At 48.5% G+C, this 14200-nt stretch overlaps 1 protein-coding gene across 10 annotated transcripts in view; it reads left to right on the top strand.

The window, feature by feature from the left end:
- Positions 1 to 14200, top strand: part of stumps (DBB domain-containing protein stumps) — a 166268-nt gene that overhangs the window by 141447 nt on the left and 10621 nt on the right. For all 10 annotated transcript variants that reach the window (XM_070524877.1, XM_070524873.1, XM_070524878.1 and 7 more), the window contains 6 exons: positions 809 to 999; positions 4066 to 4168; positions 5844 to 6032; positions 6932 to 7012; positions 8002 to 8147; positions 8896 to 9060. In XM_070524877.1, the coding sequence (XP_070380978.1) occupies positions 809 to 999; positions 4066 to 4168; positions 5844 to 6032; positions 6932 to 7012; positions 8002 to 8147; positions 8896 to 9060 (875 nt within the window). The remainder of the gene's footprint in view (positions 1 to 808; positions 1000 to 4065; positions 4169 to 5843; positions 6033 to 6931; positions 7013 to 8001; positions 8148 to 8895; positions 9061 to 14200) is intronic.

Below are 14200 nucleotides of genomic sequence, written 5' to 3'. Positions count from 1 at the left end.
AACCGACAGCGCCAAATCTAGCTGTTTCCTCTTAACCCAATATATGTGATTTCCATCTGATAAGATGAATGATGCGTAATAAACGATCTGAAATTATTTGACAATAGGTACGTTCACGAGGCTCCTGTCAGAATGAAACTCCATGGATCCTAACAATATAAGGCGTAGATTAAAGACATTAAAGCTTAATCAAACAGTAAGAGTTACGCGAAAATTGATTAATCATATCCGTAAACGTGCGTCATAATAAAGAATTTGGAAGCGAGGGGCAGCACAAAGGCTTTTGGTTAAAACAATTGTTGACTGGAGCAAACTTAATTCCGAGGTTTTTGAAAATGTTGACTCTGTGGTTTCCTTTTAAAGAAATTTAGAAATGTTGTTTTACTAATCGTTAGTGTATACATGCCTTAATTGTACCTATATATGCCTTGTATATAATTACTGATTAATCATTTTTGCGCATGCCACTGTTATAAGATTGTATTTCCCACCATGTAACAGCCCGAAAAGGGCTCACAGTATGGACAAATAAAAAAATAAAAAATAAAAAGAAAAGGGCTATGACTTAACGTAGCCGTCAAGGATAGTAGGCTCATTGATTCTAATGATCTCTATTTTTTCTCGACATGCCCTTGCGGTGACTGAGCGTACTCTCTATATACGCCCTCGAAAGTAGAAGTTTTCCTTGTTGTCGGAGCTCACAACACATTTTATCCCTTAGAAGTGCGCGAAGACCTTTTTGTATCTCTCCTTAAAATGTGCACGTGGCTCACTCACCCCCCGGTGGCTCACTCGCGCCCTGGTGCAGGTGAAGAACTCTTGCCAACCCTGCTTCACTTTGCTGCCCACTACGGACTTCACGAACTCAGCTTGGCACTCCTGCAGTGCCCAGGTGCCAGCGCTTGCTGTCAGATGCTGAATTGCAAAGGTCACTCGCCCGCTCAGCTGGCATCAAATGCGGGACACCATCGGCTTGCTACCACCATCAACGAATTCCAAGTAAGCTAAAAAGGAGCCGCGTGCTTGCACAAGTCGCGTCGTAGTCTCTACAGGCACCGCTTAAGGCTTTGTGCAGCGCGAAACGTACCGTGAGGAGCGTATCGATGGCTCGACATCATTGCATGCGACAGTTCACTGTGTTTTGGCACACGACTGTACGCATGGCGAACGTTACCGATTCTGAGCTCGCTGTGCCAGTGTCTTCTTTAATTTAATATATATCAGTTGTTAAGGGGTAGGAGACATCTTCCACCCGAAGCTGTCTCACTCAAGGTGACACTTATTCCGGAACACTTATTCCGCACAACAAGGGTAGACCTCACAACTCGGTGGTCACCAGAGCATCGCCATACCGAATCCCGAATGCCTACCAAGCACAACGCCGTTTAGCTTCGGTGGTATTTATCTATTTAAACTGCCCTTACAAACCTCCTATGAGGCATTTGGTAAGGGGGGCGTTACAGAAGGATTAAAAGAGTTTATAGGGCATATAACAAAACATAATAGAGATAGATTATTAATAGACAGTGGAAAAATGTATACACATGTTATATAAGCATTAAAGCATTGCACAAAAATAACAGGGTCGGTAATGTACATATTAGAAAAAAGACAAACGATACAGTTCTTTCGTTAAACAATATAAAAAAATGTAGCCACACCAGTACAAATACTAAACAATACTAAAAAATGCAATATTAAGCGAAATAATGAGCTCATAAACAAGAAAGCACATAACTGGAAAACAGAAGAAAATGCATCATGCACTTTATTGAAGTTAGGCGTGTCAGGATTGGGGGCTCAATCCTGTCGCTCGTGATCCGTTGTCAAGATTGGAGTCCGGCATGAATTAGAAGGTAGCTGGCCCATGCCGTCGTCCAACTTATCCACGCTGAGGACGTTGATGAAGGGAAGGACTGCTTCTCATCGTTAACGAGGAATATGGGTTTATTTACAATATTTATATCAGTCTAACATGACTGTTTGAGAAAGTACATCAGTCTAACATGACTGCTTGAGAGTGAGTGTCAGTCCAACATGACTGCTCAAGAGAAGTGTGTCGAGCATCCGCACAACAGCAGTTTTTAAACACTCGGTCCACCGGCGATACAAGGCGGCGAACGTTCGTTTTGTCATCGCAAAACTAGCCGCCTCCCGCAGGACGGCCTACGCACACAAAGGCACACACGTTCCAATGTCCGGAGCCGACGTCAGAGGGGCCCCGTAGAACTCGGAGCCGTTCCGGGTAGCGCGTTGGGGAGTTTGGGAACAATAGTTGGCCCGCCGAACTCATTCCGTCACAAAGTCGATTTAGTCACGCTGTGGCTAGAAGTTGGCGGCGAAGCTCCCGGTATGTTGCCCTCATAGTCGTAAGCGGGTGGCAATCTTGCAGTGCAGCTGACCATTCTTAACAGCGCCGGGAGGTTGCCTTCATAGTCGTAAGCGGGTGGCAATCCTGCACTGCAGGTGGCCATTCTTAACAGGCGGTGGAAAATGGACTGATGAGCTGGCTGAATTTATCGGGATTATATTCGGAGACGATGTAATCACGAAGAGCGTTCCACAATCGAATGGCACGAGAACTGGCCCATATGACGAGAACCGGACCATGTCATGCTGAAGAGGACATTTCTCGTCAGTTCATTAAAGCTAATTAGCGTAACCTTCAACTTTCGGATGTTGCCGTTTGACGACATTGATTTTACGAAATAATGACATAAGAGTACACACACACACACACAAACACACACACACACACACACACACACATATATATATATATATATATATATATATATATACACACACACACACACACACACACACTCGGAGGCCCCCTACGTTGGACGAACCGAAAAAATTCCGCACACCACGTAATGCCCTCTTTGAAAAGTCTGGAGTAGGTCACGGTCCAAGAATAGTCGCTAAGGGTAGCAGAACCTCTCATGGTCATAAACTTGAAGCACAATTCTCGCTTCTGCGGATCATAAAGCGGACATGTTAGCGTCAGAAGTGAGATGTAATCACATCTATAGTTCGCCAGGCGCACATAATGCTAATTCTGAAGTTTACTTTTTATTGCGATAGCAATTATGTGAACACTGCAGGCGAATTTTCGCCGTCGTCGGCATTGCCGTGAGGCTCCGCCTCTATTTACGTATGCTATATGCTTAACCATGCCGTAAATGCACGTTATATTGCTACACTATTCAATCACTAAAGTTGTTCATACCAGATCAGACGTTCTTTACTAAATTATTCCTCAGAATTTTGAGAATGACAGCCCGCAAACAAATGTCGTGAAATATAACATTCACAGCGCATGCTTTTTATCTTATATTTTCTCAAATTATTAAATATTAAAAGTGCAAATCAATATTAGTGCTCAAACCGGAAAGTGATCTAATTCTTCCAGCGCAGCTCTTTACGGGCAGCGTGGTGGTGACTGTGTGATGTCATTACAGGCCCTATACGGCGTGTTAAAGCTTCTAAATGTACCAGAAATTTCGCCGCACACGCGTATGTCAAGTCCGCTTTAGTCTAACCCGCGTGTAGTTAGACAACCGTCAAAGAAGTTCAAGCGCAACGATAAACCTGGCTATCACAGTCAGATGCAGCAGCAGGAAGTTCATGCTTCCAACCTCTCCACCTAATTACCAAGCTAAATCTGAGCATACACGCAATGCTTAGACGCCAAAACGTGTGAAAGCTCTTTAGTAAAAAAAGTTGCGTCGTTTCACAGATTGACTGCGCAGAGAAATAGACGTGAAAGAGCGACATATAAGAAAAGAGGGAATATGGGGGATATTAGCCAGAAAAGCGTCTGGTTGGTTACCCTAAATAAATTTCCCAGGTAGGATGTTTCAAATAGCTTTGCAGCGACAACGTCTGACGTTCCACCGTCTGCCGTTGTTTTTTCTGAAAAGTCTCGCCATCCCGACTTTGAGACCCAAGAGCACCATGTTCATGTGCAACTCGTGTTCCTCCTCCTATTTCGTTCTTTCGCGTTATGACTTGCGGAAGTGTAACATGGGTCAATGTTAACTGAAACAAAAAAACCTGCAGTTAAGAGCGTCTACACCTGCGGTGGAAGAGGACGCTCCTGTTCTCCCTCCAGCGCGAGTCCAATCCAACCCGGGCAGAGGCAGTCCGCCTCGGATGCACTACGGTAAGCAAGAAGTCGCATTAAAATCCAAAGGCGGAAACCTTTTTCATTTTGTTTTTTTATTTTACGAGTCGGTGATTCATCGATTATAAACTTGAACTTAACGAATGAACGCTTTTGTTGAGGCCAATTTTTAAGCCGATTAACCGGTAGAAGAAAAGTGCGGCAAATGAGCCGGTGTGGGGCCGCGTGAAGTGCTGCGCGCACTTTTCTGTACACAGTTCCTGCTTTTTATTGCATCACGATATCAAGTTCACTTACCTTTGTTTGCTGACCGCACTCTTGGAGAATGTAGGCTGACGATGGAAACTACTGCGCCGAAATTTTAGTAAACGAAGGGCCAATAAGACGGTAGCCACTTTTTGAACGCCATACTTTCCGTAATGTCGATTTCAACTTTACGTGCAAAATGTGAGGTTTGTTTCGTCTCCTTTCTTTCCCCTCCGTAAATTTATGCGTGTAGATGAATGCGCAACCAATTATTGGATCAAGTAATGGCTGGGGATTGGTCGTGCCTATATCGGCCCGCCCCGTTTGACATAGATTTACCAGTCTTTCAATAATTACTTTTTTCTTTAGCTTGACCGTGAACGGCATTGACGTTTGCGGTAAACCGGTTTACCGGAGAGGTGTATGGCAGCGACAACGGTGGCAGCTACTTCTTGTGATGCAGAGTTTAGGCCGAGAGCATAAAAAGCTACTATACAACTGTGACCGATACCATACTGCTTAACTGCTGGTGTACAGCGCCGGTAGCGACATGATCCTTAACGTTCAGTCGTTTTTATCATTTTCCGTCGACAAAAACACTTACACAACGCAGAAAATTCTACCGACGATTACGATTCCCCCTAATGCGAAATTATAGTGCAGCTCTGTGTTTTCATTTTGCGATATATTGGCTGGCGCGGACATTCTGTCTGGTGCTGCACGTTGCAAACGGAGCGAAGTGTGGCACGACATGCCTCGCTAATCGTGAGATCGCCAGAGGCAGTGTGTGGGTGACGCGTGGGCGCGATTCACAGCAGCCGCCGCAGACAGACCTCCGCTCATGCAGCGCTTTGTTTCCATATATGGTTCCCGTGCATTGGGGATGCGTTAAGGATCCCCTGGTGGTCAAAATTAATCCGGAGTCCCCCAATACGGCGTGCCTCGTGGTTTTTGCACGTAAAACCCCAGAATTCCATTTATGATATCGGTGGTGTCATCGGTGAACATACGACGCGCGCGACTCAGGGGCCATCTCGTAGCCGTCGTCGCTGCAGAGCCACCAGTCTAGGTGGTGTTGGCATAGCCCGTCTCGTGCGCCACTACGCTTTTCTTCTCACGCTTTCGCCATACCCTCCTCCTCCGCTTTCCTGCTCGCGCTCTCTTCGCTATCGCGGTCTTTCGTCCCCGCTGCGCTCCGCGTTCGCTCTTTCATAATTGGCTGTGCTCGCTCACTCGGTTACCAGGGGCGCCGACGTTCGCCGAAGAAACGGTCGCCTAAGGGCTGCGCTCTAAAACATTCCAAACGCATTGTAGTTGGACAAGCGTCACAAAGTGTCGCTACCAGCTTTGCTACTGCCACGCACACCCACTGGCAGCCCGTTAATCCGTAAACGGGAAGAAATTTGCCGCTCAGCTAAATCTCTAAAATATATACGTATCTGAAACGCGGCGGCGCTTTCTCGCGCAGAGAACGTGACCGTGGGCGGCGGCCACTACGCAAGTCCCGGCGCCGCGCGAGGCGCCCCCGTGTGCAACCCGTCGTACGGACTTGCACCGCCACTGCCTCCGCCACCGGCCCCGGAGCCGCCGTCCGCTGACGACGACCAGGAGGCCGAGTACCTGAGCATGCTGCCGCAGGTCGAGGCGCCGCCCAAAGGTGCGACCGCCACTGCCAGTGCACAGTGATTGATTGATTCATCTATTTTTGGACTTGGGAAGATGATTTTTCAGTTATGGAGAAAGCTGAACACAGGCAACGTGAGCAGCAATTATTGTTATTTGTTTTCAAGACATATATATATATATATACACACTAGACAGGAAAGGGAAGGCGACGAGCAGGCTGGCAAAAGAGGAGCAAATAGAAAGCGTGCATCACTCATGAGGCAAGCTTTTTCTTTATTTAACAGAAATCGGTAAAAAATAAGCAAACCGAATTACAAATCGAGCTTTCATAAAGTGCCACGATATGTCATTTGCTTATGGATGATAGAAATGAACGAACTGCAACCGAAAATATTACGCATTCATATTTATGAACAAACGAGATTGAAGCAATTTGGAAATATATAAGGAAGAAAATAATGCGTATCAAATAGAGGCACGAAGAAAATGTGAGAAAGCATTGATTTGTGACCGTTTCTCGTTCAATGTTGTGTCTTACCTGAATAAAATAAAGAGGACTGCACTGCCTTTTCCTGGTTTTCGCTTTCGCCCTGAATGGGATGTAGGAGGACTTGACTAGTTAACTTTGCTTCTGCGATAGGTGATTGCTCGCTGTGTTAATTATTTTTGTTCGTGCATAACGCTCAAACGTGTGCTCATTAAAAAGGTGCGCCTGCGAGATAATTTAGCTGCAAAAGTAAACTACTTTTCGCATTGACCACCCTGAATCTTCCTATAGATGCGTGCCGTACGTGAGGCTACCACGAAATTAAGCGTCCTGTTGGTTGGCTTCACAATCGGGCATTAAATTTTAAGAAGCCCTGTTTTATTGAATTAAGTAGGTTAGCCATATTGACTTAGGGTTTTCTTTCCGTTCGTCGTGGCAATTAGGACAAAGCTCGGCAACAAACCAAGGTGATCCAGACGAAGAAAAAAAAGAAACGAGTTCCACAAGTGGACAAACTGACCAAGGTATTTTCTTTTATGCTAATCATATATTGACTAAATAAATGCATGTCTGCTACTCACGTTGCTACCACCACTACCTATATTAAGTTGCGATATGCTTGTCTGTTATGTTCGCTTATAAAGCACAATATAATCAGTTCGGACGTATTTAATTATAATATTAATGCCTGCTGCGTTCCTTAAACTATATAGCACTGCAGGCATATTCTTCGCTCCTGGGACATGTTGACAATAACCACGATTTGTGAACTTCCCGCAAGTAACTTTCTAGCTCGTAGCGATGGTCTAAATATGAATGACTTTTGGTACTAAATATTGTGAAGTTATGAATGAACTAATTAAAAGTTGGGAGATCATGACCTGGTGCAAAGGGGTCTAACAGATTCTTTGAATGTTTGAGAATAAAACGTAACAAAATGTATGAAGATAGTAGAATCATGAAGCAGCGAGGGCGCCTGTAATGATGGAACCGGGTTCGATGCTACAGGAATGTCATGTGTGTTTTCTGAACTATGTAAACCATGCCATTCGAGCAAAAATATTTTAGTTTTATCAGAGGTATAATATTAGGTAACTATTATTTCGAATTATTTACAGACTTGCAGGCTGAATTTTACTTGAACGTTTGGTGCTTTGTTGTCGCCTTAGAATAGACGATATGCCATACCTGCAAGTGCGCTTCTCCACGCACCTTGCTTAAGCTAACCAATATGGCGGACCTTGAGTTAGAATCGTAGTTAAAAGGGTCAGCATGCGGACTGGTTACGCCATTTCTGCGCTCTCCGTTCACCGCACCGTCAAAGTTTTCAAAACGCGTGTCTTATCGACAGTGCTACTAGCGGGAACACGGCCGTCATGGTTTAGGGCAAGTGAAATGTTTGTGGGAAAGCCTGCTTACGGAATTTTGCGTATAGTCCACGGTTTTGGCGTAGACACGAGCAAGTTATTGAGAAATGCCTTAAACTGGGTACCTTCTGTTTCATTTTATCCAGGTACACCGGACATGGTCTTCTCAAATACGCAGGAGGACCTAGTTCGCATAATAGAAATGTACAAGAAGGGCGTGCCCTTCTCGCAGATTGAGAAGCTGTTTGATGACTGGAAGAAGAACAATGAAAATGCCAAGAACATTGATGATGTAAGTGTGCAGACCCAGCTTTGTGTTCCATTTGTTTTCCAGCTGCTTTAGGAGGTAGACCTTTTCGAGAAGTGAACAAAGGTTCAAGTCCCAATTACTGGCGCGCCTCTGCTTCCACGCATCGCGTCGCGTCCGACTTTGGAAGAGGGCACTCATCCAGAGAAAGCGCGTGCTGCTGTGCGCTCGTCGGCGGTAGCTCTCTGTGATGCATTAGAGAAAGTCCCTAGAATCGTAGCTAGCACGCACGGCCGGACTGGCCTCGCACCAAACTGCGTGAAAACCAGTTCCGGTAGCCCTGTGAGTCGCAACCTCCAATTGGTTCGCGCCGGCAAACTATTTCCTCCGCGTCTCTGAACGCCTCACGTGGACGCATCTCTGCACGTCGCAAGCGTCTCCCTGTGCCCGTCCGCCTCCGACAGACGCAGTAGACGCTTGCGTGTCTGGGGCCTTATTCATCATCAGGACAATGATTTCAAAGCAAAAGTGAGCTCTTAACTGTCCGGGCCACGTTGTTCGTGGACAGTCGTGAAAGCTGCGTAATATTTACATATAACTCAACGCATACCTTCCATAGCTACTGGGACAATGTTAGCCGGAAAGTCAGTTTTTCCGCAATCGTAGTATGTGTACACTCCCGGGCTCACGGTGTCACGTTACCTCGTCGTTTATTGTCATAAACGTGCGTGCATTTTTCTCTGTGCAACCTCACATCCATTGATTCAGCTGTCTCTTACTTCCTTTTCCACAGAGCAATCTACAGGCGCTTCGTGAGCTTTACAAGCAGAAGCAACGTGCAGTGCAAGCAGCCAAGCAGTCATTCAGTCTCAGTGACCTCAGGCAAATTATCACCGGCAAGGGAAACAGGCGCGGAAGCCGGAGCCGTGACATCCAGCACACGACACTCCCCAACATGGCAAGTCAACTTCCCATGCATTTTTATAAAATTACCCCTATACATATGACACAGCCGGCCCTGCTGATGTGGCAGCTCTTCATCAGTCCTGATTATGTTATTCTTTCTGAGGTTTTATTTCTGCAACTCCCTCTTGTTTTCTTTTTTTCGCCTTAGTGACACTAAGCATTTTGCGCACAGGTGTTCATTCTTACAACAGGATCGCCAAGCAGCAAAGCATACCAAAACAAGCTGTGAATGGTCTTCTAGTGTATTTGTGTTCACGCCACAGTCTTGTCGTGAGAAAACAAAACGTAGGGTGCCAAACAAAATGTGTGGTTTACATTAAGACGTTCCAGCTTCCATCCGGAAATCTTGCTCATTAACGGTTTGAAAACTATTAATACTATACCATTAGACGCCAAGTGCAACGAAATTTCATCTTCGCTATATTGGTTATGAATGAGTTGTACTATATACTGTTTGAACCGCACCGATGGCACCGGCTGTTGGAACCTCAGTGCTGACGCCCGTTATTGCAACTGGGTCGCAAGCCCCAAGGGTAGCGTAGGCCTGGCGGCCTGGGGCACACTGGAAGCATCCGAAGGTCCCAGCAAAGCATGAGGCGACTGCTAACAGAACAACTTGTTTATTCTAGCATCGCAAAGAGCGGGCGGTCAGGTCGACCGAAGTAGAGAGACGGGAGAGCACGTTACTCAACAGCAGAAATCGGAGCCCCTCTCCTGGCGTCCGGGGGCAGCTGCTCTTATACTCTCGGAGTTGAGAGCAAGAGGGAAGGTCATGGGACGACACCACGTGACAGCGGCGACGGACGGACTGATAGACACGTTGGGACAAGGAGGTGACGCATCAGCCGGGCCGGCGCCGGACAGACCTCCTCGCTTCACACTGGGGGAGCTCCTCTCCCCGGCTGCCGCGCTTTGACAAGCGTGGGCACACACACACACACGCACACACAAAGACACGTGGCACTGAACATGCCGGGACGCGCTCGGCGGGGATGCGTCGCGGCCGCTCCGAACGGGCCAAAATGTCCGCCGCTTTGAACGAAGCCCCGGCGTCCGTTGAATCCGCGCCGGCTACAGCGCGCGTCATAGGCGAAACGTAACAGACCGCCCCGCCGGGGGAAGGAGATCCCGATGGTCAGGGGACTGCATCCGCTGTCCGGAGGGATGTCGCTCGATGATGCTCATTACCGAAGTCGGTCGTCCCTCGGCGTTTCTTGAGCGCAGCGCACCGAGAAGGCCTCGTTCTCACGTTCAGGTTCACAGAGGACACTGCAAAGTGACTTCGGGAGAGTTCTCATTTTTCTCTCATTCCCAGCAAGCGTTAGAACTACGCCGAAACTCAGCCGCTCAGTCAGCAAGCACGGCACAATCCTCACTAAGCCATGCCAGGCTCTTTCCCCATTTATACTACTGCCTAGTTCCTTACAGTAGTCTAGCAGCACTCAGAACGCGTCCACAAATTGGAAAATTGCACTAGAAAGCACATCATCACTTTGAAACACTACACAAAAGCAATATGTTAAAAATCCTGCCTCAGGAAGAAAAACATCAATAACAAACAATTTTGAGGCTGATTCCCACGTTAGGGGCTTCGACTTAAGCCATCGGCGTTACCGTTGAGACTCCCCTTTTTGTAACGCACCTCAAAGGAATATTGTTGCAAAGCGAGGCTCCAGCGCAGGAGGCGGCCATTTGTGGAACAGATGGTCTGCAGCCATTGGAGAGGGCAGTGATCCGTTTCGAAGCATGCGAAGCGGAGATCGCAGCGAGCGACCGTACACTAGCTCACCTGGCGAAAACCCTGTAGCCGCATGCGGCGCGGTCCTCAATGCAAACATCACCCCAGGCAGAAACAGCTCCCAGTCTGTTTGTTGTTCAAACCACAATGCTCTCCACACGCGCTTCATGACGGAGTGGAGCTTCTCAACGGAATTCGACTGGGGGTGGTTCACTGAGCTGTGTAACAGCTCTACCCCGCACCTTTCGAGAAAGGCTGTCGTCAAAGCGCTAGTAAACACTGTGCCCTGATCTGATTGGATTTCCGCAGGAAAACCAACTCGCGCAAATATGGACAGCAGTGCATTGACTATCTCAACTGAGCTGAGTTCTTTAAGCGGCACTGCTTCAGGGAACTTTGTCGCTGGGCAGATCACAGTCAAAATGTGTCTGTACCCCGTGGCTGTTACCGGCAGAGGTCCCACTGTATCAATAACGAGCCGTCTAAAAGGCTCCGTAATGATAGGTACCAACTTCAACGGCGCCCTCGATTTGTCCCCTGGTTTGCCCACCCGCTGACAGGTGTCGCATGTCTTCACAAAGTGGTCTGCGTCCCGAAAACACCCTGGCCAATAGTACTCTTGCAAGAGACGGTCCTTAGTTTTCTTAACTCCTAGGTGTCCGGACCACGAACCCCCATGCGACAAGCGCAACAGATCCTGACGGTAGCACTGAGGCACGATCAGCTGATCGAACTCCACTCCCCTGCGGTCTATATACTTCCGGTACAGGACCCCACCTCTTTCCACAAAGCGAGCATTTTTCTTGGCGACACCTTCCTTGACAATGCAGCGTATGTTTTCTAGGCTGCCATCCTTCTTTTGCTCGGCTATCAAAGCCGACCGGCTGACTTTTAGCAACCTATTAAGTCCGTCTGACGTAGGCGCGATGAGCAAATCTGCAGATAGCTCTTCTAACTTTCCCGCGTCGGGAATTTCCTCTCCAGTATCTGGTGCCTTTAACGCTACAGGCTCAATTTTATTCAGTTCGGGCGTGCTCTGAATATCACCTTGCTGCGCCTCTGACCCTTTCTCATCGTTCGACAACGTCGGCCCCGCAACCACCGCCTTTGCAGCGAGCTCCCGAACCTTCGATCTGGTTAAGGCCTGAACGCTAGCCTCACCAAACAAAAGCCCCTTCTCGCGCAGGAGGTGATCGGACCTGTTCGAAAATAGGTACGGGTACTGGGGGGGCAGCATAGATGACACTGCCGCCTCCGTCTCAAGTGCTCCGAAAGGACCTTCAATGAGCACTTTTGCTACGGGCAGACACACGCTGTGAGCTTCCACGGCTTGCTTGATCCATGCGCACTCGCCCGTGAACATATCGGGTTCTACGTAAGAGGGGTGAACCACATCCATCGTAGCTGCGGAATCGCGAAGCACTCGGCACTCTTTCCCGTTCACGAGGAGGTCTCGCATGTAAGGCTCGAGAAGCTTCATGTTCTCGTCAGTGCTGCATAATGACAAAAACACGACTTTTGTTTTTGTTTCTGGACACTGCGCCGAAAAATGACCCGGCTTCTGACACGTATAACAAACGCGTGCTTGCCTCGTCTCGAACCGCTTTCTGCGTTCGGCTTCGGCTGCCGCCGTCTCCTTACGTTCAGTCGGACTGCTTTCACTCGCGTCCGCACTACGTGTGTCCCCCTTTGCTCTCATGGGCGTGAACTTCGGCCTCTCAAACTTGGAGCCAAATTCACCCTTTTGACCGTCCTTAGCTCCGCGAGCCCGACGCGTCACAAACTCTTCGGCTAGCTCAGCGGCTCTAGCCACCGTACTAACGTCTGGCCTATCCAAGACCCAGTACCGCACGTTCTCAGGTAACCGACTATAAAACTGCTCTAGCCCGAAACACTGCAGAACTTTCTCGTGGTCACCAAACGCTTTCTCTTCTTTGAGCCACTCCTGCATGTTTGACATAAGCCTGTAGGCAAACTCTGTATACGACTCACTTTTGCCTTTCTCATTTTCTCGAAACTTCCGACGGAACGCCTCCGCCGACAGCCTGTACTTTTTTAGCAGACTCGATTTCACTTTGTCGAAATCCTCTGCCTCCTCTCTCTCCAAGCGAGCGACTACGTCGGCCGCCTCGCCGGGTAACAAAGTGAGCAAGCGCTGTGGCCACGTTTCCCGAGAGAACCCCTGCTTCTCGCACGTTCGCTCAAAGTTAACCAGGAACAAACCAATGTCCTCTCCAAGCTTAAACGGCCGCATCAGGTCAGTCATTTTAAACAATACTCGTTCTCCTGCACCGTGTGCCTGACTTCCATTACGAGCGCGTTCCATCTCCACCTCGAGACGCTTCATTTCCAAAGCGTGATCGCGCTCTTCTTTTTCTTTCTCTTTTCGTTCTTTTCGTTCAAGCTCCTGTCTTTTTGCCGTCTCCCTCTCCTCAATGGTCTCAAGGCATTCCGACATCTCGTCATCCTCAGCTCCTAACTCAAGAATAACCCTTAGCAGTTCTGGTTTTCTGAGTTTGTCTGAGACATCCAGACCCAACTCTCTTGCAAGCTCCAACAATTTCGGTTTGCGCAACGACTTCAAATCCATGGCTGCTCTGAATGCTGCTTTCTCTACTGCCTACTATTGTCTTGCCGCAAATAACCCGGCAGCAACGACAACCACAATTACCAGCTCTGTTTCTAACACTAACAAAAGCCTGGCAAAACTCAGAAGAAGAAAGTCCCGCACTCACCAAACCTCGCAGCCAAGATTTCAGCGCAGTCGTTCCGCTGCAGGCAACCAGTCATCACACAGGGCTCGTTGCACTGCTCCCGGATGGTCGTTGTGCTGCTCAGCATACAGTCAACCGCATTTCTTCGCTGCTGGCCTCCGTTGTCGCGATCCCACCGCTGGCAACCAGCTGTTTGATCCGCACCGATGGCACCGGCTGTTGGAACCTCAGTGCTGACGCCCGTTATTGCAACTGGGTCGCAAGCCCCAAGGGTAGCGTAGGCCTGGCGGCCTGGGGCACACTGGAAGCATCCGAAGGTCCCAGCAAAGCATGAGGCGACTGCTAACAGAACAACTTGTTTATTCTAGCATCGCAAAGAGCGGGCGGTCAGGTCGACCGAAGTAGAGAGACGGGAGAGCACGTTACTCAACAGCAGAAATCGGAGCCCCTCTCCTGGCGTCCGGGGGCAGCTGCTCTTATACTCTCGGAGTTGAGAGCAAGAGGGAAGGTCATGGGACGACACCACGTGACAGCGGCGACGGACGGACTGATAGACACGTTGGGACAAGGAGGTGACGCATCAGCCGGGCCGGCGCCGGACAGACCTCCTCGCTTCACACTGGGGGAGCTCCTCTCCCCGGCTGCCGCGCTTTGACAAGCGTGGGCACACACACACACAC

This window comes from Dermacentor albipictus, chromosome 1 (genome assembly GCF_038994185.2).
Source record: "Dermacentor albipictus isolate Rhodes 1998 colony chromosome 1, USDA_Dalb.pri_finalv2, whole genome shotgun sequence".
NCBI classification, from domain to species: Eukaryota; Metazoa; Arthropoda; class Arachnida; order Ixodida; family Ixodidae; genus Dermacentor; species Dermacentor albipictus.
This window is presented reverse-complemented; position numbering and strand designations above follow the sequence as displayed.